We start from the raw sequence: 27,627 nt of genomic DNA, 5'->3' as shown, positions 1-27,627 counted from the left end.
GCTTGCTATCAGGCATATGCCTTGTCCCCCAAAAGCCTGCTCCTGTGACCCATCCTCTTCTGACCCTTGCACTTTTCCAGATGCCTGGCTCCCTGTACCTCTTGACATGGGCATGCACAGTATGCATCCAGTCAGCAGGCCTTCAGCAGCCAGGGCCCCCCAGTTCTGTGGAGGTAGGCCCGGCCCCATTCACCTGCATAGCCTCCAGTTTGGAGGGAGCTCACTCCCTGAAAATCTCTCAGGAGGAAGCTGCAAATTAGTGATAATCAGTCCCTATTTGGACTTGCTGCCGGATGGGGTCCTGGAGTTCTCCAGAAACCAGGGCTTCCAGGTGTTTCTTTCTGGCCCTGTACTAGCCAGGCATTCCAGCATCCTCCAGCTCTGCCTTCTGGTGTATAAGTGCATTTGTGTAGGATAGGGCTTGGGATTAGGCAGATGCCTTTTTCTCCTGCTCCTGTGACCAGGATTCTCCTGGCCTTTGCCCTGTTCCAGGTCCCTGGAGGAGGAGGCAGCGGGGAGGCAGGGAGAAAGGGAGATAGGGAGAGAAAGAAGTGTCTTTAAAATTGATATATTTTAAAGAGAGACAAGGTTCTTGGAAACCTCCAGCTTCACAAAAGATTCTTCTCTAGATGACAAAAATTTGTGTTTATAATTTTGGGAGGAAGTTAAATACACAAGTACTGTTTTCAGCTATTTGTGTGTGTGTTTGTGTGTGTGTGAATGGTAATATCTGTCCAAATTATTTTATTATATATAGTGTATATAGGTAAAATATATATATACACATTATATATGTCTATATAATGTGTATATAATGTGTATATAATGAATATACTATTCATTATTTTATCAAAGTAGTAGAAACTTTTTTTTTGTGTGTGAGGAAGATCAGTCCTGAGCTAACATCCATGCCAGTCTTCCTCTTTTTGCTGAGGAAGACAGGCCCTGAGCTAACATCTATTGCCAATCCTCATCCTTTATTTCCCTTTTTCTCCCCAAAGCCCCAGTAGATAGTTGTATGTCATATTTGCACATCCTTCTAGTTGCTGTATGTCGGACGCCGCCTCAGTATGGCCTGACAAGTGGTGCATTGGTATATGCCTGGGATGAGAACCTGGGCTGCCAGTAGCGGAGCGCACGCGCTTAACTGCTAAGCCACGGGGCCGGCCCCTAGAAACTTATGCTATTTTGATGCTTGGAAGTATAAATTTTATAAACATCTGTCATACATCTTTGAAGTATTTATCCACATGGTAAATTATGTTAAAATTTCACCTTATAAAAAATGTACAGGGGCTGGCCCAGTGCTATAGTGGTTAAATTTGCACATTCCACTTCAGTGGCCCAGGGTTCACAGGTTTGGATCCTGGGCACAGACCTACATACCACTTTTCAAGCCATGCTGTGGCGGACATTCCACATATAAAGTAAAGGAAGATGGGCATGGATGTTAGCCCCGAGCCAATCTCCCTCAGCAAAAAAGAGGATTGGCAACAGATGTTAGCTCAAGGCTAATCTTCCTCACCAAAAAAAAAACAGAAAAGTACATTTGTATTTCAAGAATATCCCATTGCGTACTATTGTATTAAAGTTGGTAATATTTAAAATCTTTTGACAGCTGTTGTAAAGTAGACAAATATTATAAAATGCCAGAATTTAACATCAATTAGGAAACCTGACTTTGTTCACTCGGCAAAATTCTATTTGTTCAAAATGTTCAGTGATAATCATAGCTATTGTATAATAGTGCTTGGTATATGCCAGTCAATTTCCTAAAAATTTAATATATATTTACTCATTTTATTCTAACAATAAGCTTGTAAATAAGAACTGTTATCATCTCTACTTTGGATATGAAAAAAATTTAATCAAACAGAGGTGAAATAACTTCCCCAAGATCACAGAGTATCTTTTATGAAAATAATGGGAATATGAAGATTATTTTGGCCATAATTATAATCATTGGTGTGACACTAGTTTATATCTCTTCTTATAAAGTGCCTAAGACTGAGTTTCTAAGTTCTGGTCTATTATTAAAGGAGATTCATGCAATTTCAAATGCTAGGAAAATGCAGAATGTGAAATACACATGATTGGAGACATTTTTGGAGATGAAGTTGGGGATTTTAGGATTCCTGCAACCAGGACATCTACACATCCCTTCAAAGACATTGTTTCGTGATGTTTTTCATTCATTTTATGATTAAGCATGTAATATCTTGACTATTCTAATTATCTCCTAAGGACCTCTTCCTCTTTTAGCACAGAAAGTTGGAAAAAAAGCTCTATTCACACTTCACTTGCCATTGTAGGGGAGCAGAATTTGCTACCCCAAAATGTGTCTCTTTGGCTTGATTATTCTTAAGAACAAAAGACGCAGGAAGAAACTTTGACCCCCCCCCAACTGCCAAAAATAATTTAAGAAAGGCCTGTTTCAGGAAGGATCTTTCACCATAGATAACTATAGTGTCGTATGAACTAAGTGTGGAAGACAGAGAAGAACCTAGCAAGGCCCATTTGATTGTCCTCTCCATGTTTCATTGTATTTGCAAGGCATGGCAAACATTTGTTTACCAAACGTTTGCTTTTCCATATCCCTGTGAATTGTCTTCCTCCCCTTTGAAGTCTCAAACTACTATCTCCTTTGTCTTTAGCTGAAGATGGTATTTAAGGTGGTTGCTTCAGCCATTCTGGTGAGTTACTCAGTTTTCCTGGGTTTTCCCATGTATACATGTTATCAGACTTGTTTGATTTTCGCCTATTATTCTGTCTCATGTAAATTTCATTTTTAGATCAGCCAGAAGAACCTAGAAGGATAGAGAAGTATTTCTTCCTCCCCAACACCATCAAAATTCCCAAAGTTAGGACACTGACTTAAAGTCTACAATATGCTGGGTTTTTGTCAACTAAATTACAACCCTGTTGTCATCTAACAGGAATATATGGTAGAAGGCTAGATACATATTAATCCTGTAACAATCATGTAAACCAGTCCAATTTTCCTTTGTTACAACTATGATAAATTCTGATTTCAAATGTGCCAAAAAAGAGGGCCTAGATGTGAGGAATGTTCCCTTACACAGAATAATAAAAGGCATTTATTTTGTTCATTTCTCACTCTCAACCTAGAATACAAAGTATTGAGGAACAAAGTAGTTCAAATTAGTAAAATGATTTCTCCCACAGTAACTTAGTATCATCACTATTTAGCTTCGGTTTGAATGCTGTTGAGAACCTCACTGTTTCTCCACATTGGAATCCACGTTGGGAACCATCGTTTCTGATCAAAGATACGTTTTAATACTATATTCCCACAGATTATGTTTGGAATTAGAACTCCTATTTTTCTACCAATAAGAATAAGAATCCAAAGTAATTTTTCTATGCTTTAGAATATAGCCAAAAATATGAAAGACATCAGTCCCTAAATATCTCTGAAGAATCGTGTAGATTTAGACTAAATGTTGCTCCAATAGAAGTTGGAAAACAGTTTTGTATTAATTAGGTCTCTTTAGTAACGGTTAATAGAAATTTAAGTCAGTTTAGCTTAGGCAAATTAAGGCAGTTATTATCTCACAGAGCTGGGAAGGTTACTAGTGTGGTGCACAAAGTTTAAGGAAAAGCTACCAAGTTCAGGGCTTGGAGGTTGAAATGGCACTCATCTATCCTCTGCTTCTCATTGAATATTGGTTCTTCTCTCTCACTGTAGTTAGCCTTCCCCATAGAGTATTGATAAGGCAACAAGTACCTCCAGCTTAGCAAACCCAACTAAGAAAAAAAATTCTATCTCTGAGCTTCCATATATCAATTTGCAGAAGAACTCAGATTTGCTGTGCTTGGGTCACAAGCCTGCTTCTTGAACCAACCACTTGTTACTAAAGGATGAATTTCAGCTCTCAATCTGTGATCATTTCCGTAGTTATCAGAGAAGGAATTCTCTGGAAAATTTCATGGATTAGAGAAGTAGAGTCTCTCAAGGAAAAGAGGACATAATTTCCAAGAAAAATAGGGGGGAGAAACTCAAATCTAGACAAGCAGTGGGTAAAACCAATACTTGTCCCTTAAGTTTGAATCTCTATTCAAGCACAAACTAAACTAAAAGATGAAAGAATAATACAGTAAACCGCATTTGTACGTAAAATTTAGTTTTTTTTTAAGCCTGAGGTAAAATCCATATTTAAACAGCCAAAATTCTGTGGTACAGATGTTAAAATTTGTCTACAATTCTTCCATGAATAAAAGAATTCTTTTTAAAAAATTTCTTGTTTCTAACATACTTGCAGTTATTACTACAGCTATTACTTCGAGATGAAAAAACTAAAACATTGCAACATCTGCAAATCATCAACCAAGTTTGTAAATTGTATTCATGAACTGAAATTTTTTTAATTCTATTTTCTGGATTAAAATTACAAAATATCATCCAAGAATTGAGTCAAAGACACATGCCTCTATTTTTAAAGAAGTTATTGGCATCCTCTATTTTTGTACCTACAAAAATCCTCTATTTTGTACCTACATTTTTTATATTTATGAAAAATTATCTGATTTAGTGAGTATGGGTTATTTTGGTTAATTCACTATAAATTACTTGATTCAAATGATGAAGCAAATCACTTTGGGAAAAAATCAAACTTGAAATATTACTCCTATAATAAACACAATTATAGAAGACTTGAGAATCTAGTAAATAGAACAGAAACTCATGACTTATTACCAAATTAATCCAGTAAGAATTCGGATATATTTTTACCATATCAGCATAATCTGTCTTTACTCAGTACTGGGAAAATTTGAGGACTCAGATGAAAATCACTGCATTGGATTTATAGGTTTTTTCCCTTTGATTTTTAGTCTAATAGTCCAGTGGCAGCTGTTCTTGTTATAACCTTGGTTCATGCTGAGAGAAAATCTCAGAATCCCTTCCTTTCTCTGATTATGGGACAATTCACTAAAAGTAGAGCAAACACCTGGAATGTCAAACAACAAAAATTTCAAATTCCTTAGCTGGTGCACACCTGTCAATTTCACACTGATGGTCTACCGCCCCCTGCCGGTGCCGCCCCAGAAGTCTCCTTGGTCTTTCATGACTTGAATTACTTGGCATAAAAATGAAGGATCAGCCTCTGTAACGCAGAATTACAGAGACTCTAGTTGGAAAATCACCAAGATAACTGTCTCCGCAAGCAGGAAATAGAAGACATTGTATGCAGGTGTGGCCTTTGTTTTTCAACGGCTGTTTGGCCTCCAAGAAACTAGTTATTTTGGCCTTTAAAATAGAGATTCACCTTGTCAGCCCATTGCTCTTTCTATTACAGGGCACTTTCCAGTTCCCAGGGTCTCGTGCAGAAAAACTGCAAGATTCTGCCCACTCGTGCTGTGGACTATTCTACCATCTGACCCTGTGCTAAAACTGGGATATTAAACTTAATCCTCCCCTCTCCTCTCAGAATGTGTTTCCTGGTTTTACCCACGGCTTTTTTTCCTAGAGTATTTTAATTATATCACGATTGGTTTCACTGTCATCTACGCATCATCTTACACAATCTTTATAGAAATTCTGGGGAAGTTTTGGCAGTCCAAACACATCTGGGAAGCATGAGGATTAGCTACAGACCATATTTTATTAATTATACAGATTTGACTTACATCCATAAATGAAGTTACATTTGGGTACACAAATAGATAATATACCCCTACCTAAAGAAGTAATTATAACATGAAGAAAACACAGAGCAGCATCAATATACCCAATCCTTCTTCAGCATTTCTATAAAGCACTCACTATATACCTCTAGCATAACACCTATTACAGTGTATTATGGATAGCCCAGTACCTGGAAGGACAAACGCCACTCTTACCTCTGTGAACCTGGACATTAAGAAAATAGTTTCTCTCTCTGTTCCCATGTTATAGGCAGATATTAGAGGAGAATCTCCTAGAGAAATACTGACCAAGAAGTTTTCTGGTCCTCAAAATGGTCAAAAGTATCTTTTCATGTCAAATTTTCTCCTGAGTCTTTCAGTAGCTAAATAGCAGGCATTAAGTTAGGGGTGGCCATTAAATTCAGCCCTGTTGCTTAAAGATCAGTAGGCCCCATGACTCTGAGAACTAAAGGAGGATCATAGATTGTTTACACAGAATAAAATTACAAATCATTTGCTTGGCCATTGAAAATGGCTTAATGTATGAACAAGTATGGTTCAACTCCAGGGTGGTTTACTTTTAATCCTACTCTTTGCAGATTATTAAAAAACGTGCCCATTTTACTGATTTACAGACAATTCCAATCTTTAGAGCTTTCTCAATAGTTCTAATGAATTTGGTATTATTTACTCAATTTAAATGTACTTAATTAAAAGGCTAAAGAAAGAAAGAAAGGAGGCAGGCAGGCAGGAAAGAAAAGAAAGAAAGAAAGAAAGCAAGGAAGGAAGGAAGGAAGGAAGGAAGGAAGGGAGGGAGGGAGGAGGGAGGGAGGGAGGGAGGGAGGGAGGAAGGAAGGAAGGAAGGAAGGAAGGAAGAAAGAAAGAAAGAAAGAAAGAAAGAAAGAAAGAAAGAAAGAAAGAAAGAAGGAAGGAAGGAAAGAAAGAAAGAAAGAGAAAGAAAGAAAGAAAGAAAGAAAGAAAGAAAGAAAGAAAGAAAGAAAGAAAGAAAGAAAGAAAGAAAGAAAGAAAGAAAGAAAGAAAGAAAGAAAGAAAGAAAGAAAGGAAGAGAAAGAAAGAAAAGAAAGAAAGAAAAGAAAAAGAAAATTACACCAGGTATCCAACCTCCAATTCCCCATCTCAAAAATGAATATAAACTTTTTTTTATTTTAATACAGTTTAAGATTCATGATGTATGCATATAAAAACATGCACTTATCTAATCAGAGATAAGAAATTTAATATATTTTTATTGTACTTTTTGGTTATAATTCTAAAAATATTTTTAGAAGATAAAAAGCAGAACTTCACAGATTCATGAAAGGATGGGAAATATACCGAATTCCTCAAAGAGAATGCAGACAGAAAGAGCTGAGTGTAGTAAAAAGAACAGGAAGTGAACGCTGACAGAGAGGCTCAAGTGGACTTGTTGGTTTGGAAGAGATTGCTATTATTTTTCTACAGGTGAAATAAATTAGAAATTTACAAAAAGAAAATACTTGCTATGAGCTTTAATATAAAGAATTCCTTTCTAAGCTCTATCATCCTTCACACGTCAGATGATGTTCCCTTTTATACCTTCACATATTGGTGCACTTCAGAAAGTGTACCTTTTGCACAAAACCCAGATATGATAAAACTGTACTCAGAGAACACCACATCCAATAAGATTTAGAGGGCCTGGATTATTTGTTGTACGTACAAAGCTACTTTTTGACAGAAATGGGAACCAAGCTATTACTGTCCACGATGATTCAATTTTATTTTCACTGCACAGCTCAGCCTCTGTCTTAGGCACCTAGTACACTTCCGTTAACTCTTTCTGTATTTTTAAAATCAATATATTTTGTCTAATATTCTCCTTACCTATTATCTCCATATATCCTAGTGAAGTCTTTTTTAAAAATGTTCTTTTCTTGCAGGCAAAACTGTCATCTAAACAAATGGGTCAAGTAAATTATGTTTAAGAGCTGATAGCAGAAAATAGATATAGCAACGATTAACTGAAGAAAATACACGTTTGTGGATATACATATATTACATATATAATATATACATTTATATATTATATATAATAAATACAATTATATACATATATTCTGAAATATATATTATATAATATTTATATATATGTTTATATTGTGTATATATGTATATATTATATACATATACATACATATATATATATGTTTCTGAATATATATGTATATATTATGTATATATATACACAAATGTTTCTGAATATATATTATATATGTAATATATATATATTGCAGAGAGGGCGTGTTAATATATACAAAGCTAATCAAGTGTTTTCACCTGTATTTAGGAGGAAATAAGTAGACTGAAAAATTGGATCAAAACCTGGATTGGAAAGAATTTCCATCATCAAGATCACCCACAGAGAGTAACTTTTCTCAGAAATAAAATCTGTCCAGAAACAAAGAAAGTTGGAGAACTGAAAATGATGGTGTTTTCTTTTGGTAACTGTTACAATAAAAATTATTGCTTCCCTACAACTTCCAGTTCTAGATGTTAAAGAATCTAAAGATGAATTGAGTAATTAATATCTAATTCATTAGAACTATTGAGCAAGCTGGGAAAATTGGAATAGTCTAACATCTCGTCTTTCTCATTTCTGGCCTCAACATCACAGAGGGCACAGAAAGCACAAAAATAGCCTATAGGGAATAGGACCTGTCTCACGTAATCACCTAGAGCTATCTTCCACCTATGATTTGCTCTCTTGCTCCCTGCTCTTTTTTTCATTATTATTGATGTCATCACGGTTTATAACATTGTGAAATTTCAATTGTATATTATTGTTTGTCAGTCACCATATAAATGCACCCTTTCACCTCTTGTGCTCACCCCCGAGCCCCCTTAGCCCTGGTAACCACCAAACTGTTCTCTCTGTCTGTGTGTTAATCTTCCACATATGAGTGAAATCATATAGTGCTTGTCTTTCTCTGGATTGTTTCACTTAACGTAATACCCTCTGGGTCCATCCATGTTGTTGTGAATGGGACCATTTTGTTTTTTTTAATGGCTGAGTAGTATTCCATTGTACATATATACCACATCTTCTTTATCCAATCACCTGTCAATGGACATGGGTTGCTTCCACTTCTTGGCTATATCAAATAATGCTGTAGTGAATGTAGGGGTGCATAAGTCTCTTTGGATTGTTGATTTCAAGTTCTTTGGATAAATACCCAGTAGTGGGATAGCTGGATCATAAGGTATTTCTATTTTTAATTTTTTGAGGAATCTCCATACTGTTTTCCATAGAGGCTGCACCACTTGGCAGTCCCACCAGCAATGAATGAGGGTTCTCCACAACCTCTACGACATTTGTCAGTTTTTGTCTTGGTGATTATTGCCACTCTAATGGGTTTAAGGTGATATCTTAGTGTAGTTTTGATTTGCATTTTCCTGATGATTAGTGATGTTGAATATCGTTTCATGTGCCTATTGGCCATCTGTATATGTTCCTTGGAAAAATGTCTGTTCATGTCCTCCACCCGTTTTTTGACCGGGTGTTTGTTTTTCTGTTGTTCAGTTGTGTGGGTTCTTTATATATTATTGAGATTAACTCCTTGTTGGATATGATTCACAAATATTTTCTCCCAGCTAGTGAGTTATCTTTTCATTTTGATCCTGGTTTCATTTGCCTTGCAGAAGCTCTTTAATTTGATGAAGTCCCACTTGTTTATTTTTTCTTTTGTTTCCCTTGTCTGAGTGACATGGAATTTGAAAAGTTCCCACTGAGATCTGTGTCAAAGAGCGTACTGCCTATACTTTCTTCTAGGAGTTTTATAGTTTCAGGTCTTACCTTCAAGTCTTTGACCCATTTTGAGGAAATTTTTGTGTATGGTGAAAGGTAATGGTCTACTTTCATTCTTTTGCTTATAGCTGTCCAGTTTTCCCAGCACCATTTATTGAAGAGAATTTCCTTTCTCCATTGTATGTTCTTAGCTCCTTTGTCAAAGATTAGCTTCCGTAGATTTGTGGTTTTATTTCTGGGCTTTCAATTCTGTTTCATTGATCTGTGTGTCTGTTTTTGTATGAGTACCATGCTGTTTTGACCATAATTATAATTATTATTATAATTCTGATTATTATTATGGCTTTGTAGTATATTTTGAAGTCAAGGATTGTGATGCCTCCAGTTTTCTTTTTCTCCTTAGGATTTCTTTAGTTATTCAAGGTCTTTTGTTGCCCTATATGAATTTTAGGATTCTTTGTTCTATTTTCATGAAGAATGTCATTGGGATTCTGACTGGGATTGCATTAAATCTGTAGATTGCTTTATGTAGTATGCACATTTGGGCTATGTTCATTCTTCCAATCCATGTGCATGGGATGTCTTTCCACTTCTTTATGTCATCATCAATTTCTTTCAATAATGTCTTATAGTTTTCATTGTATAGGTCTTTCACCTCCTTGGTTAAATATTCTCCTATATATTTTAATCTTTTTGTTGCGATTGTAAACGGGATTGTACTCTTGAGTTCTCTTTTAGTTAGTTCGTTATTGGAGTATAGAAATGCAACTGATTTTTTAAGTTGATTTTGTACCCTGCAGCTTTGCTGTAGCTGTTGATTATTTCTAATAGTGTTCTGATGGATTCTTTAAGGTTTTCTATATATAAAGAAGTCGTGCCATCTGCAAAGAGGGAGAGTTTCACTTCTTCATTGCCTATTTATGTTCCTTTTATTTCTTTTTCTTGCCTAATTGTTCTGGCCAAAACCTCCGGTACTATGTTTAATAAGAGTGGTGAGAGTGGGCACACTTGTCTTGTTCCTGTTCTCTGAGAGATGGCTTTCAGTTTTTCCCTATTGTGTATAATGTTGGCTGTGGGTTTGTCATATATGGCCTTTATTATGTCGAGACAATTTCTATACCCATTTTCTTGAGAGTTTTTATCATAAACGGATGTTGGATCTTGTCAAATGCTTTTTCTGCATCTATTGAGATGATAGTATGGTTTTTATTCCTCATTTTGTTAATGTGGTGTATCACATTGATTGACTTGCAGATGTTGAACCATCCCTGCGTCCCTGGTATAAATCCCACTTGATCACAGTGTATGATGTTTTTAATATATTGCTGTGATTGTTTGGCAAAATTTTGTGAAGGATTTTGTCATCTATGTTCATCAGTGATATTGGCCTGTAATTTTCCTTCATTGTATTTTCCTTATCTGGCTTTGGTATCAGGGTGATGTTAGCCCTGTACAATGTGTTAGGAAGTGCTCCATCTTCCTCTATTTTTTGGAATCGTTTGAAAAGGATAGGTATTAAATCTTTTTTGAATGTTTGATAGAATTCTCCAGAGTAGCCATCTGCTGCTGGACTTTTGTTTTTTGGGAGGTTTTTGATTACTGTTTCAACCTCTTTACTTGTGATCAGTCTATTCAGATTCTCTATTTCTTCTTGATTCAATTTTGGGAGGTTGTATGAATCTAAGAATTTATCCATTTCCTCTAGATTGTCCAATTTGTTGGCATATAATTTTTCTTTTACTTCTTTGTATTTCTGTGGTATTTGTTGTAGTGTCTCCTCTTCATTTCTAATTTTATTTATTTGAACCTTCTCTCTGTTTTTCTTGGTGATTCTGGCTAAGGGTTTGTCATTTTTAACTTCTCAAAGAAACAGCTCTTTGTTTCATTGATCCTTTCTACTGTTTTTTTGTTTCAATGTCATTTATTTCTGCTCTAATTTTTGTTATTTCCCTCCTTCTGCTGACTTTGGGCTTTGTTTGTTCTTCTTTTTCTAATTCTGTTAGGTGTAGTTTAAGATTGCTTATTTCGGAATTTTCTTGTTTGTTAAGGTGGGCCTATATTGCTATGAATGTCTCTCTCAGGACAGCTTTCACTGCATCTCACATGAGTTGGTACGGTGTGCTTTCATTTTCATTTGTCACTTGGTATTTTTGGATTTCTCCTTTAACTTCTTCAATGATCCATTGGTTGTTCAGTAGCATGTTGTTTAGTCTCCACATCTTTGTCACTCTCCCAGTTTTTTTCTTGTAGTTGATTTCTAGTTTCATAACATTATGATCGGAAAAGATGCGTGTTATGATTTCAATCTTCTTAAATTTATGGAGGCTTACCTTGTTTCCCAACATATGGTTTTTCCTTGAGATTGTTTCACATGAACTTGAGAAGAATGTGTATTCTGCTGTGTTTGGATGAAGTGCTCTCTATATATATTTAAGTCTATCTGCTCTAGTTTTGTGTTTAAGTCCACTATTTCCTTATTGACTTTCTGTCTGTGTAATCTATCCATTGATGTAAGTGGAGCATTAAGATCCTTTACTATTATTGTATTGTTAATATCTCCTTTTTTTTAATAGTTTTTTAATAATTTTATTTATTTATTTATTTTCCCCCAAAGCCCCAGTAGATAGTTGTATGTCATAGCTGCACATCCTTCTAGTTGCTGTATGTGGGATGCGGCCTCAGCATGGCCGGAGAAGCAGTGCGTCGGTGCGCGCCCAGGATCCGAACCTGGGCCGCCAGCAGCGGAGCGCACGCACTTAACCACTAAGCCATGGGGCCGGCCCTAATATCTCCTTTTAGGTTTGTTAATGGTTGCTTTATGTACTTTGGTGCTCCTGTGTTGGGTGCATACACATTTATAAGTCTTGTAAGACTTATAAGAAGATAGGTCTTCTTAGTGGAGTGTGCCTTTTATCATTATATATTGCCCATCTTTGTTTCTCATTACCTGTTTTCTCTTGAAGTCTACTTTGTCTGATATAAGTATGACAACACCTGCTTTCTTTTGTTTGCCATTAGCTTGGAGTATTTTCTGCCATCTCTTCACTCTAAGCCTGTGTTTGTCTTTAGAGTTGAGATGTGTTTCCTGAAAGCAGCAAGTTGTTGGTGTTGTTTTTTAATCCATCCAGCCACTCTTTGTCTTTTGATTGGGGAATTCAATCCATTTACATTTAAAATGATTATTGATATATGAGCGCTTAACGCTGCCATTTTATCATGTGTTTTTCCGTTGTTATATATTTTGCTTGTTTTTCGTCCTGTGTATTTCGGACTGCCATTTCAGTTTGGTGGCTCTCTACAATGGTTTTCTCTTTATTTATCATTTGTGTTTTTGTTCTGACTCTTCATTTCGTGGTTACCATGAGGTTTGTATAAAAGATCTCATAGATGAGATAGTCCATTCCCTGATAGCCTCTTGTTCCCCTAGTCTAAGCAGTTTCATCCCTTTCCTCTTCCACTTCTAAGTTGTTTTTGTCACAACTTATTCCATTATGTGTTGTGAATCTGTGGTTAAAATGAAGTAATAATATTTATTTTTGATGTTTTCCTTCCCTTTATCTTTAGAATTATAATTAAGTTTTTGCTAATCTGTTCTGATAGAGAATTGCAATTTTCTGATTTTGTCTTCTTGTTTATCTCCTTGCTCAAGTCTTTGTAAGCCCTTTCTTCTTCTTTTTTTCAGATATCAGAGCCTTCTTGGTCAAATCTTGTAGGGCAAGTCTTGTGGCAATAAACTCCCTCAACTTTTGTTTATCTGGGAAAGTTTTCATTTCTCCATCATATCTGCAAGATATTTTCACTGGATATAGTATTCTTGGCTGAAAGGTTTTGTCTTTCAAATTTTTGAGTATATCATTCCACTCTCTCCTAGCCTGTAGGATTTCTGTTGAGAAATCTGCTGAAAAGCCTGATAGGGGTTCCTTTGTAGGTTATTTGTCTTGCTGCCCCAATTAAATCAGAATTTTAAGAGGTGAGATAATCTCAAGCACCAGCATTTCTTCAAAGTTCCTCAATATAATTTCAGTGTGCAGCTAAATTGAGAACTATTTCCACAAAGGCAGATAGACCAAATTGCACATACCTGTCTCTCCTGACCATCACAATCAATCTCCTCATTAAGGAGTTGTTGGCCAAGGTTATGGCAATGAAATAATTGAGATTTGTAATTACTCTGTCCAATTTTGACCTCCCTGACCCAATTTGGCCTGCACAAACCAAACTAATTTTGCTAACATTGCAGAAAGAGCCATCCAGTGAGGTGATGGATGTGTTAACTAAACTTATTTTAAAAATCATTTCACAATATATACATATATCAAATTATTATGTTGTACACCTTAAATTTATACAAATTTATGTTATATGTCAATTATATCTCAATAAAGCTGGGCAAAAATAAAATTTAAGAAAACAAATAAATAATAACAAAAAAAAGAAGAAATTAAATAACCATTCAATTTGAGGATGGTTCTAGCACATTTGCCTCTGGACTTATCTGCTCAGGAAGTTGATATTGAGGTCATTTACCCGAACGTTGCCAAATACCCAGACTGAGTTATTAAGAATCACCTGTAGAGTTTGTGAACTTACAGATTCTCTAGTCCTGTCCTCCAATCATTCTGAGTCTGTAGATCTGAGATGTGGCCCAGGAATCTGTAGTTTTGAGGGACTATCCATGTAAATCTGATATGAAGGTTTGCAAACTGCATAACTACTAAATGAGAGAAGAAAGTTATCCAAAATAAAAACAAAACATGTCCAGGAATTTAGACAATGTACGTATGTGTGTGTGGACATGTATATGTATTTATATGTATATGTATATATATATTTTTGTATGTAATATAAATATGTAATATCTTCCAGGAATTTTGACTGAGGAGAGAGATTGAAATTCCTGGGATACACCATGTATCATAAGCCAAGTTATCATAAAGCAGTGAGAGATAAGTTATTCTGATATAAGAAGTTAAAGTAGCCCCAAGAAGACTTTTGGATTTATTCATCCACTGTAGAAGCTGCCAGAAATAACACGATGATGGCAGGGCAGCAGGGAGAGGTCTATGAGAAACAGGATCTGATCAAATTCCAGAGCCACTCTGAGGTAGCAACAGAAATATCCTCTTTTAGTGAGTCTGAAAGACACAGTGTACGTGAGATAAGAATTAAAAGATACAAGACACTAGGGAAAAAAGAAACCTGTACCCTCTTATAGGAATAAAATAACCAAAAAAGATATTTTAATTATTAATAGCAGTTTTTCTATGGTTAGAAATAAAGGAATAAAAGAAGAAATATTCTTTCCCGTGGAAATAAAAAAAAAAAAAAAAATCCAATACGTGGGAGTCGGGTGCAGAGTTCTTGACCGTTAATGAATAATTTTATCTTTGTGAGAATGACTATGACAGTAAGCTACTAAGTGAAAGAATAAAGTTGCTTTTTTAATCCATGTGTATGTAGCTTGCTTTTCAGTCCTGTGTTGTTACTGGAGAATTGGTAAAGACTGTTCACTTGAACTGCGATAAAATAATTATGTATATTTAAAAATCTGTGCTTAAATATATTTTGTTTGTAATTCTTACTAAATTTTCACATTAGAATTTAATCCCTTTGTTCTAGAGTTTCTGTTGATACATATATAAAATGTTGATTAGCTCCTAATTTTAAATCACAATTTTAAATTTATAGAATAACAGGCTACTAGATTGTATGTATGAAGATGTTCTTTCAAAAAACCCTTCAAGTATTCTAAACACAACTAGCTTTGAACTTGGATCATATCAGTTTTTCCAGTAAATTCTAGATCTCTGGTCCAGCCAAATCAATATCACAGATCAGTTTACTATTCTCTTTAGCCTGTACATAGCTGTGCAATTATATGAAGAGAAAATGAAAAGTATATCCTTTACCAATATTCTCAAATCAGTTATTTTATCCCAGAAAACTCTTGAACTCTAAATTTACAATGTTTAGGATCTATTGGGCAGGGACACTAATAACCTATGTTAAAGAAAAATTCTGAAAAATAAAAATAAAAGATAATGATTCTAGTATCTTAAAGTCTTCAAACAACTTATTAGAACTTTTTCCTGAAGGAAATAAAATTTCAATGATAAAAGAATAAACTTCTGGTAATAATATCCAGATAACCAAAACAATAACTTCAATAACTTCAATTTATTTACTAATTTAAATAAATGAGAATGTAAATACTAAATAATATGCTACTTCACCTAGATTAAAAATTATCTAAATTTTAAAGATTAACATAAAATGTACCTTAGGTTATTTTGCTCGTACAGGCTGATAACACAGTGGTACAGACAAACCATTTGCTGAGATACTAAGATATTTCCAAATGATTTGGTATACCACTGCTGCCCCTGCAGGACCCCTACCCCAGGATCCCCAAATCTCTACATGATCCAGCAGCTATCACTACAGGGTCTCCTGGATCTCATTCCAGTGCTGTGACCAGTGTCGGTTCTGACTGTTAAATATTTAAATATCACTCATGTGTGCTTGTGCATATGTAACAACAAAGCAAGAAAAGACTTTTATTGAGAGAGAGGAAATTCAGCGAAATGATTCTGAGATTGAATAATAGGGCCACAGAACAGCTATTCCCCTAGGTCTCCAGTGATAATTTTAAGACTGAATAGCAAGAACATGAGACCAGGAAGGCATCAGATGATGAAGTGAAGAATGTTCTATGAAGCACGTTTATTTGCCCGTAGTTTAAACACACAGTCACTTTTTAATCTGTTGTAGGCTCTAGTAGTATGGCTTTCTCCTTCCTCACATGAACTTGATGACAAGTCCCTTACTTCTTAGTGAATTTGGAAGAAGCATATTAATCCAAATTTTCAATCTTCACCAATGCAGCTGTTTTCTCATACATCCGAGAAATTTCAGCACCGCAGCAGGAAATATGAATGTTTCGTTTTTGAAAATAGGCACATCCTTTGGGTCCATTGATCTGCGCATATTCTTTAGTACTAAATCTGAAAATTAATCAATTTAAAATTAGTTGTAAATTTCATATTTGAAGTTTGATCACAATGCAGTGTTCTCAGTTACCCTGACAGCCAAATATCACGTCCTTGAATGCTGAGAGACTTGCTGCCATGACACAGCAAAATCCCTGAGGCTGGCATATCTGAGTTCTTTATTTCAAGTTAATCATGATCCCAAGTAGAGTTACTTTTGAAGGATACCTAAATTCTGGATTAAGAATTTGTATTCCGTCCTTTAACTTGGTAGAAACTATCCAGGGCAGATTATATTACAAGTATCAGAATTTCTTTACTTTGGAACTTTATGAAGAAAAACTGAAAAATGAAATCACATTCTGTGTAAAAAGTTATTACATTTTACTATGCACAAATATAATGTTGTATATATTTATACATATGCGGGGGGTGAAGAGAGAATAAGACAGAGCTTAAGAAAGAAAATGAATGACTACATTGATGTGTCTCTGTTATCAGTCCCTAGTTCCTTTGCTAAAGAATTGGTGATAACTCTTAAATAACGTCATTAGAAAATTATGTTCAAGAGGTCTAAGTCTTCCCTGTGCCTCAAATTGCTTTTTATCCAAATGATCTGCCTTACACTGTGATATTCCTTTCTTGCTTCAGGGCTGGGCTTGCTCAATCTCACTCTTAGTGTATGCACTTGCTCTGAGCAGCCTTTACTCAGTAGAAAATGGCTGTGTGATCCTGAAGCTCAGTCTCACTAACCTCAGTGTGACAGCCACAGTCTCCAGGGATCAGTGTCCAAAGGCTCTGAACCTTGCTGTGAAGACCACTGCTCTGTAATTTAATTAAGAGTGAGTGGAAGGGCAAGAGATGATTAAAACTCCTTTGGGAGAAGGGACACATCTTCTTAAACTCCAAAATGGAAACAATTGCATTTACTTGGCGTCATGGAACTATTCTGTAAACCCTCAGTGTTAGCAGCCATACCTCAGATTAATCTGTAGCCATTTCATGCCTAATATAGCTCTTTTTTTAAAGAAGTAATTGTCATTTTTGTTTGTCTGTTTACTACTTTGCATGTGCTTTTTGCCATTATTACTTTTGTGAAACTAGACTAGTCAATTTAGTATGACTAGTAGAGGTGATTAGCGAGTGGGAGATTGGCATTGAATAGAAAAAGCCATGACAAAGCTTTGGAAAATGGATGAAGATAAAGTGCATCTAGGGAGAAAAGTATAGACATATCATTGTTTGTTATTCAAGGAATTTGGTGAGTCATAGCTGAAGTACCGTATTTTTGACAGAAAATGAGCAATTATAATTCAGTTTAAGAGAACTTCAACAACATGTATTAAAGAGTAAAACAAAAGTGAGTCGCATGGATTAATATTTTGATGGGGTAGGGAGGTGAAGATAAACCTACCACACCCAGAAAGATGCCAATGATCTTAAATTTTACCTAATACAAATACCATATCTAATATTAAAATATGAATATAATTGTATCATTTGAATATATTTGTAATAAGGGGTGTTTCTCAAAATATTTGGTTTTGTACTCACTGAAAGAATTTTGCAAAAATGTGTCCCTTTACATATTTTTAAGCTGACATCTATTTTTCCATAACATTAAATACTTGCAAAAAATGCAATTTCAGAGTGTTATACGTACTTTAAATATTTTCACTAAAACCTTGAAGTGGCAGATTTACCTCATTTTAATTCATGAAAAACATGTGTTGTATAATCTAATGGCAAGTCCCTGTCAAAAAACTAATTGTTAAACTGGTCAGTCAATTCAGATTTACTTCCTGTTAGAAAATAGCTGATAATTATTCAATTTAAATAAATGTGTTCAAGTATGCTCCTATGATGATCCTATGATGACCACTACCTTCCAGACTGTAAGTGCTGGAGGATAGCTGAGAGGCTGAGCTTGTGATCCCTAGTGCACTCAGTCCTGATTTTGCCACTTATAGGCTGAATGACCTTGGGCAAGTTATTTAATCTATGACAATTTTTTCATCAATAAAATGGGACTATAACTGCTTTTATGGTAGGGCTAGTATTTATAAAGTACTTTGAACATAGTAAGTATTATTTGTGTTTATTAAATAAAAAAATAAATTTAAACTAATAAATTAGGATCACTGTCTTGCCATGAGTTTGTCACACACATAAAATTAGGTCCTCTTCCTTTCAATATTTGTTAGTGAAGCTCTCTTTTCTTTGTAGATTATGCTCTTTTTCTGTATCTAGATCTATAAATCTTATAATTAACATTTATTTTATTATTATTTTTTTTTTTTGGTGAGGAAGACTGGCCCTGAGCTAACATCTATTGCCAATCCTCCTCCTCTTTTTTTTTCCCTTTTTTTCCCCCAAAGCCCCAGTAGATAGTTGTATGTCGTAGTTGCACATCCCTCTACTTGCTGTACGTGGGACGCCACCTCAGCATGGCCGGACAAGCAGTACGTCGGTGTAAAATTTTTAATTTTAATTAATTTAAGTTTAAATAGTCACATGTGTTTAGTAACTACAATGTTGGACAGCATAGCTTTAAAGTATGATCTCCATCGTGGGTGGCTGATTTGTGGGTGTGGTCAAAGTTATTGGAGGTAAAACCAGGAACAGAAAGCCTAGGGTATTGGAACTGTCACTTACACAAGTATTGAAATAATTGATAATCATAACAGAGTAGAAGTGAACAAGGAGATTTAAGGGAAAATGATAAAGAAATAAGGAGAAATGTCCTAGAATTTGGTAGATAACTGCAACAAGGTGTGTTATTTGATAGTGTAATCTGATAAAATGAGCTACAGAGATGCTGGAAGTTTTAAGGGAGAAAAGTATAAACACTAATTTCTAAATTAATAAAATTATAAACTAAGGATACATAATATGGCCTTTTAGTATCATAATAGTAGAAAGCATGTAGGAGGTATGAGCAATCTTCCTTATAGAATTGGGAACCACATGCAATTCTTCATCATTGTTTTACCCAAGGTTTATTTCATATAAGATAACAAGAGGTTAAACACTTTATTAGGGAACTTTAAGGTATTTGAAAGAATCAGGGAAATGAAAATGAAAACTTAGTCTTTGCAAAATTTGATGAAAGTGAAAGACCAGAGCAGATGTAAAAAAACATCCTTGAGTTCTCATTTTCATAATCTCTTATTGGATTTAACTTTTCCTCATATCAGTAGCTTCTGCCTTTACCTAATTTACCTAGAATGGTAAACATAAGCATAGATTTACTATTCATTTCCATATTTTGATAGTGGAGTTTAATTGATATATGACCCAGAGCCTCCAAACTTTTCTTTGATTGAGCACTCCATTAATTTGAAAAGAAAAAAGATGATATAAACAAGACATATATGTACATTTATGTATTTAGAGATTATGCACAAATGCTACTGAAGAATTATTATTATTGTTACATTGCCTTTCTATAACCCATTGGATATTCCTTCACACCCCTGAGGTGGGTGCAACTCATTCTGGAGATCTTTGATGAGGATAATCTTCACAGAGGTTTGGATCACTCCCCCAGCCATCTGAAAACAAAAACCCCACACCAAATCCTCCTCCTGAGTGTAGTTATCTAATCTCTCCCTCTCACTCCAGAGGGAAGCTTTAGAAAAGATTACTTAGGTCCTTTGCTCATGTATAGCACCCAAATATTTTTTTGAGTTACGTATTAGTTTCCTATTGCTGCTGTGCCAGATTACACAAATAAAGCAGCTTAAATAACACTAATTTATTGTCTCACAGCTCTGTAGGTTAGAAGTCTGATGTGGATCTCATAGGGATAGAACCAAGGCTGTGGGCAGGGCTTTGTTCCTTCTGGAAGGCTCTATGGGAGATCCGTTTCCTGGCCTTTCCATCTTCTAGCCTGCATTCCTTGGCTCTTGGCCCCCTTCCTCTGTCTTCAGCCAGCCATGGTGTATCTCTTTGAACATTCTTGGTTGTCTCATCTCTCTCTGATCACATCTAGGAAAAGTTCTCCACTTTGAAGAACTCATGTGATTACACTGGGCTCATCCAGATAATACAGGATAATGTCCTTATCTCAGAGTCTGTAACCCTAATCACATCTGCAATGTCCCTTTTACCATGTAAACTACCATATTCAGAGGTTCTGGGGACTAGGGTATGGACATCTTCGGGGGGCTGTTATTCTGCCTACTACAGGTTCTTAACAACAATTTGCTTTGTTATATAAATTAATACATTTTATGAAAAGTTATGGTGGGATTACAAGTAAATACAGTCCTTTATGAGCTCTGTGAGTCCAACGGCTATTGTGACTAAATGTGACTAAATGGCTATTGTGACAACTCCACATGCAAGTGCTGTTTTTTCTAGTGTTCTTCCAACTATTAGCTAGAACACTTTCTATATAGTAAATTGTCAACTCTTTGTTGTTCATATGATGTTGAAATTTATAGTATCCCAGTGTAAATCCTTGTGCAGTGAGTTTACTTCCGTTTTATTGGAAACATCTTTTCAGGGCATTTTTAGGCCTAAGAAAGAGAAGTAGACGTTAGTTATTTTATCAAGTTATTTTTTTAATTAAATGTAAATAAATTGCAGTTCAAAGAGCCTTGGAGGCACAAAGACACTCTAGAAATTCCCCCATAATCAGTGTTCCACATGAATATCCAGCACTATTTATGTCTATGGTTGTCCCAAATTCCAACTTCTTATTTTTCAGACCTAAAAGACTGCGTGTTTTCTATAGGAGTTTTAGCTGCCCCACAAAATGACTGTGGGCTGCCCTCATGTTAAAAACCAAGCAAACAAATTAAATACAAAAATAAATGCATATGCCAGTCTCATTCTCTCCAGAATCTGTTTTTTTTTTTCACTCCTCTGAAACTTCATGTAGTTATTTTTTAAATCTTGTCCTGAGTATTTGGTGGTATCTGCAGGAGCATTACTCTGTTAAGAACTTAGAAACAGCAGAAGGGAACTTCCGTTCATACTCAGTTTTAATAGCTATCAGTTTCTTCTCCAGGCCCCACTGCCAACACCATCAGTGTCTGTGTCTGTGTCCATCTGTCTGTCTTTCACTCACACTCACATTCACACACACACACACACACACACACACGACCCACATTTGGATTTCTTAAAACAGCAGCCAGGTGCGTATGGTCTTGAACTTTACAGCTCTTCCTGTCTCAGTATGTGTGATTACACGGCTCTTCTTGTCTTAGTATGCGTATCTGCTTGGTATCCGATATGAATGAGTATAAATCAGATCCAGTGTCTCCTACAAGATTAGCTGGCCTTCAACACATGTAAAGATGACAACCTGACCCTTTATTGAAACATTCAGAGTAGCCTCTACCTTGAGGATCATGGGAACTCCCCCATGGAACCACCATTCCTGCTTTGTCTCCAAGTACCCTTTCTTTGCTTCACAGCAAGAAACAATGCTGAATGAGCAGACAGTTTGAGATCTACAGCATTCTGATTTCTTTGTTGTTGTTGTTGTTGTTGTTGTTTTTTGTGAGGAAGATCAGCCCTGAGCTAAATTCCATGCTAATCCTCCATTTTGCTGAGGAAGACCGGCTCTGAGCTAACATCTATTGCCAATGTTCCTCGTTTTCTTCACCAAAGCCCCAGTAGATAGTTATACGTCATAGTTGCACATCCTTCTAGTTGCTGTATGTGGGACGTGGCCTCAGCATGGCCGGAGAAGCGGTGTGTCAGTGTGTGCCCGGGATCTGAACCCGGGCCACCAGCAGCGGAGAGCGCGCACTTAACCGCTAAGCCACGGGGCCGGCCCTCCAGCATTCTGATTTCTAAAGACAATATTTGACTTCTCTCACTTTCTCTGTAGAAAACTGATTGTCATCCTGTCCTTGCAGAGGGGCAGTGGGATGTGTCTTGGGTCAGTTGAGTATCTCTATAAAAGCTCCCAGCCTTAAAAAGAACATCCTGTTCTCAGGCCTGAAAATATTGAAACATTAAGTAAGTAATTTATAGTAGTGCTTTCTTCTACGTTGTATGAAGTGACCTACACGACGCTCACATTACACGATGCTGTTGGAGCAGGGTATAATTGGGACAGAAATAATTTAAGGAAAAGAGGCAGGAGTTCAGAGAAAGCAAGACGTGGTCTTAGGGAATGAACAGGTGTAAAACACCTTGAGGTGCTGGCTTTGATACCGATGCTAAAGAGAAAGATGCTGTGGAATCTCCAAAATGGAGACAAAGTTGTGGAAGATATTAGTAAAGTGAGTGTTCCCAATGTTGAGGAGAAAATATGTGGCTTCCAGGATCTCTTTAAATTGTGTGATAGCATTATGTTTCATGAAGCTCTATGTTATAGTGAAACATTCTGATTGGACATGCCAGCTATCGAGTTTGGGGACTAAGAGATTTCTTTTTATAAATGTAGTTCTTGATATTTGTATCTTGTAGAGACGCTAGGGGAATATTCTTTTAGAAGGCAATTTGGAGGCTTCTAAAATAGAGAAGATGAAGAGAATTTTTGTTTTCAATGGTATAAATAACTGAAGAGAAAAACTGGAGGATGAGTGAGTCCAAAATAGACAAGAGCTAGTTTTTTATTTTGTTAGCATTTAAAACTTTTTTTAGGGTAGTTGAAATTCCTAGTATAATTAATAATGTGAAATCAATAATAATTTCAGTGTAGTATTTTATATACATTATATAATATCTTTATCAAAATATAATTGTGAAATAAAGGGAATAATATAAGTACTTTCTCCAATGTATTAATGAGAAAACTGAGGCTGAAAGAAATAAAATGATTTAACCAAGTGTGTACAACTGTTATGTGGTAGAGTCCAGACTCAGTTCTAGTCATCCACTCATTCTCTTATACCCAATTGGAATAAACAGCAGTCTCTGTGGCCAGGAATCCAATTTATACATCAGACTACATAGCTTACCTTCAAGAATCTGTTGACAGTTCAGGTTGCTGTCCTGAATCATCTAAGACATGTGAACTACATCTTCCTTGTCTTTAGATTTATTTTTAGTTTAAGCATGCATGTGTGTGTGTGCGGTTTGGGGGGATGATAAACAAAAAAAGGATGGGAATAGACTGCATGTGTCTAATATACATGGTTATATATTTTTGCTTTTTTTTTTTTTTTAATAATCTAACTCTAATCCTTGAACAAAAGAGTGTTGTGCATGTAGTGTGTGTGATAGTGCACCCAGAGACTGCATTAATCTATCTGAAATATTGGGCTAAATGCCATTAGATCCTGAATTAAGAAACAGGAAGCTGAGGTAAATATGAGAACCATTTGTGTGTGTATATATATATAAAGCTAGGATGCTAAATTTTGAAGAGTTATCTGCTTGCTTTCTGGTCTATTCCGCTGTTTGTAGGCTAGATTGCACATTCATGCCTTCTTTCATTCAGTATTCATTTGTTATCTACTAGGTGATAAATAAAATGGATAATAGATAAAAATAAAATCCCCAATAATATGTACCTTATGGATCTTTGTAATCTCAAAAATTTGGGATCTCTCCTATTGCCAGGATCATCCAGAGAAGCAGTTTCCACAACATCTCATCTCATTCATGAATTCAGTAAACTTAAAGAAGAAAGGTATGTCATAATGTAAAACAAAAACCGAAAAATTAGGAGACTTACTCTTAAAGGAAAGGAGATTGGTGGAGAAGTTAAATGGAGGAGAACTGATGGTGGGGCCCTTACTGCACATCATTTTAGGTATTTTCTAGATAGAGGCATTGAAGAAGCAAGAGAGGAATTTTACGAAGTTGAGGAAGCTCCCTAAGTGGGAGAAATAAACAAACAATGTGTAACAACCACAGGCAATTCTGTTTGCTAATTCCTCTGTTGGCTTTCTTCAGAGTATCCAGCTCTATCCTCCATATGGCGTCAGGCTGGCCTGAGTCTGCTAACTCTTTGTCTGATGCTGCTGATTGGGCTGGTGACCTTGGGGATTATGTGTAAGTATATTTGCTTCAAACTCAAGAAAGGTGATTAGGAAATCCATTTGTAAACTCTGTAAATTCAGGTTGGATGATATGGTAGGTGCTACATCCCGAATACTCTAATACTTTCTAATAAGTCATCTCCTATCTCTCTCATTCTCCATGTTTCCAACATAAACCAGCAAGGGATATAGTTTATTATTTTCAGGGTTTTGCCCTAAATCCATTGCTTTCTCTTGATAAACTAGACTAGACTATGAAAACAACTTTTATTTTCCTAGTTATTGGTTGTAATAAAGAGCCTCTTTTCTGCATAGACATACATCCACTTATTATCCTAATGGTGAGAAACAGGGAGCCGAGGGAAATGGATTCAAGGAAAAGCATGCCATTTCATGCTTAGTGAAGACCTGCTTAATCTTCTCACTCCAGACCTTTCTAGCATAGAGAAAACTTCTAAGCAGCGACAACAGCCTGACTGCTATAAATGAAAAAAGAGATACAAACAAGGAGCAAGAGTCGCCTGATATACCCTACCCAGTAGATAGAAAATTTAACCGTCTCCGCATAACAATGGAAGCTCCATTCCCAAGCACAATATCCCAAAAAGAGTATTTCCTTGATTCTAACCTATTATTGGGCAGTCAAGAGTGGACAGGATTGGGAGTCCTGGACTAACAATAAGCGGAAAAACATCCTGAGAATACATACTTTGTAAGGTCTTGTTAAGTATATCATGTACAGAGTAGTGAGTTGCACAGTATTCACTTTCTGGGGACTTGCAGTCAATTAAGTTTATTTGCTGAATGATACTAACATCTACTCCGCCACTTTCATTTCTTTTTATATATGTAAGATCTCATGGATAATTAGGATTTAGACATATCTATATGCTGTAGCTTACTCTTTTGAAAAGAAATATGTTCTAGCAGCAGTAACAGATATTCAGTAGCCAATCATTATGAGGATTAACAGGTGATCTTCTACGATGACGTATATTTTAAAAAGTGAAGTTGCAATAATATATATTCGTTGGTTCACCATAGAAGGGTGGACACTTTTTTTTTTAAAGTACAGTGCTTTTAGCACAATTGTTCTTAAATTTATTATGCTAATGAATCTCCTGAAGTTTATTAAAAAGGCAGATTTTATGGATTCAGGACCAGAAATGATCTAGTGTGGCAATAAAATCTGCTTTTTTAAAAAATAAATACCTCAGGTGATTCTGATGCAAGTAGTCTGCAGACCATTCTTTAAGATACCCATTGTCCCAAAGGATTCTGTTCCTATTAAAACAACAATTAGCAGACATTTGGTCCACACCAAAAGGTCTTTGATATTTGCAAGACTGTTTTAGTTCTGTCCAAAACATCCATCAGACATTTGATCCACACCAAGAGGTCCTTGATATTTAGTCTTGTCCAAAACCAGTTGGCATGGACCAAATATGCTCATAGATGTTTTGGACAGGGCCAAATTTCAAGGACCTTTTGGACAGGACCAAATGTCTTGCAAGGAAAACAACAATTACTTGAACCAACTCCATAAAGAAAAAAGAAAAAATTTCCACCAAATGAATGGCAAAATAACTGGTATTACTTTAGACAAAATGTCAGAAATATGTAATTATTAATTCATTATTTTAATACAAGTACAATTATAATTAAAATATAAATAAAATTATAAGAATGAGCTCTAAACAGTTTGGAATAGAAAAGCATCTAGTGTGTTTCTTCCATGATACCTCAATTATTAGGAGCTACTAATAAATATCAAAAAAATGTAAGAAATATTTCTGTGTTAAGAGAATTATCTATGGCTATCGTGAGAATGGAAGGATATATGAACTTGTCTCCTGCTATGTCTTGGAGTTTTGCAGACATTTAATGATATTAACTCAGACTCAGAGAAATTGAGTCAACTTCAGAAAATCATCCACCAACGGCAGAATAACTTAATCCAGTAGCTGAGCAACTGAACTCTGCCAAGAGCTGATCATTCACACTTCAGGTAATCAAGACCTGTTGACCAGTCAGATCAAGTCTGTCGCCTGAGTTTAGGTTGCTTACATGCACCACCTCAGAGTATGAGAGAGCTATGTTACCCAGTGACTCCTACTAATGTTGTGCTAAATTTACAGAAGACAAGGGAAGATGCAAATTCATTTGATATTTTTGAAAACACAGACGCAAATTTGGGAAGCGTCTTGGAATGACACCAATCTGCATACTTCAGCCCCTCCTTTTATGAACTATTTTTAGGTGATCCTGTTGTCTTAAGAAGTTAAAAACATAGCTGGTAATTCTGAGGCCAGAAGACTAAGCCCTGAAAAGGGGAATTTCAATCACCATTGTCCCAACTCATAACTGGGGGTGACTTCATATTCAGAGGCTCCTAAAGCAGTATGTTTTCAGGGTGCTGGCTCTCAGACATATTGTCAAGTTAAATGATTTAGTTTCCCAAACCTTCCCAGTCACTCTAGAATTGTTTAGTTTGCGCTATTGGGTGTAATTTCTCTTTCAAATGACAAACATAATCCTTGTCCTAAGATGTCGCAATACTACCAAAACAGCTGCTATTATTTTGCAACAAATGAGGAGAAAACCTGGACCAACGGTAGAAAAACTGCATGGACAAGAACTTCACCTTGGTGAAGATAGATAAGTTGTAAGAAAAGATCTGGTTGAATCTCCTTCCCTGGTTAGAAAAATTATCTATATAATGGAAAGTAAATACATGGAGTTTCTGATTCACATAGTAGGAATTTAGTGTATTTTGAGTGAGAATTAATAAATGAATTTAACGAATGTTCCCATCTGTCTTACTTCTGCAAACTGGAATGTGGCTCTCACATAACATTTTTCCTATTTTCTCTCTCAGGATTTTCTGAAGTCACAGCCATTACTCAAGTTTTCTTTTTTCTCACTGGGATTATCATGGGACCCATCTGGCAGAAGTTGAGTATGGGAGGATGGCTCTATCCCCTCTCCATCCTTAGAAGTCTCTAACTATTGGGAAAACACCAAGCTAAGAATACTAAGAAATGGAATACTAAGAAAATAAACGTTGGGGACCGGCCCCTTGGCTTAGTGGTTAAGTGCGTGCGCTCGGCTACTGGCGGCCCGGGTTTGGATCCCGAATAGCTAAAAGAATCCTGAGAAAAAAGAACAAAGCTGGAGGTATCACACTTCCTGATTTCAAAATATACTACAAAGCTATAGTAACCAAAACAGCATGGTACTGGCACAAAAACAGACA

The 27,627-nt window shown here is 35.9% G+C and overlaps 1 protein-coding gene across 1 annotated transcript; it reads left to right on the top strand.

Annotated features, from left to right (window-relative positions):
• Positions 1-16: 16 nt before the first annotated feature.
• Positions 17-27,432, top strand: CLEC12B (C-type lectin domain family 12 member B). Its single transcript, XM_087441921.1, is given in 8 exon segments — positions 17-173; positions 22,441-22,518; positions 24,286-24,384; positions 26,241-26,343; positions 26,345-26,379; positions 26,893-26,991; positions 26,994-27,044; positions 27,248-27,432. Coding segments are annotated over 8 exon segments (807 nt in total).
• The last annotated feature ends 195 nt before the right edge of the window (positions 27,433-27,627 follow it).

This window comes from Ceratotherium simum, chromosome 17 (assembly GCF_057802395.1).
Source record: "Ceratotherium simum simum isolate JZ-2026a chromosome 17, ASM5780239v1, whole genome shotgun sequence".
Taxonomy (NCBI): domain Eukaryota; kingdom Metazoa; phylum Chordata; class Mammalia; order Perissodactyla; family Rhinocerotidae; genus Ceratotherium; species Ceratotherium simum.
Note: the sequence above shows the minus strand (reverse complement) of the source record. Positions and strands in the feature narration are given on the sequence as shown.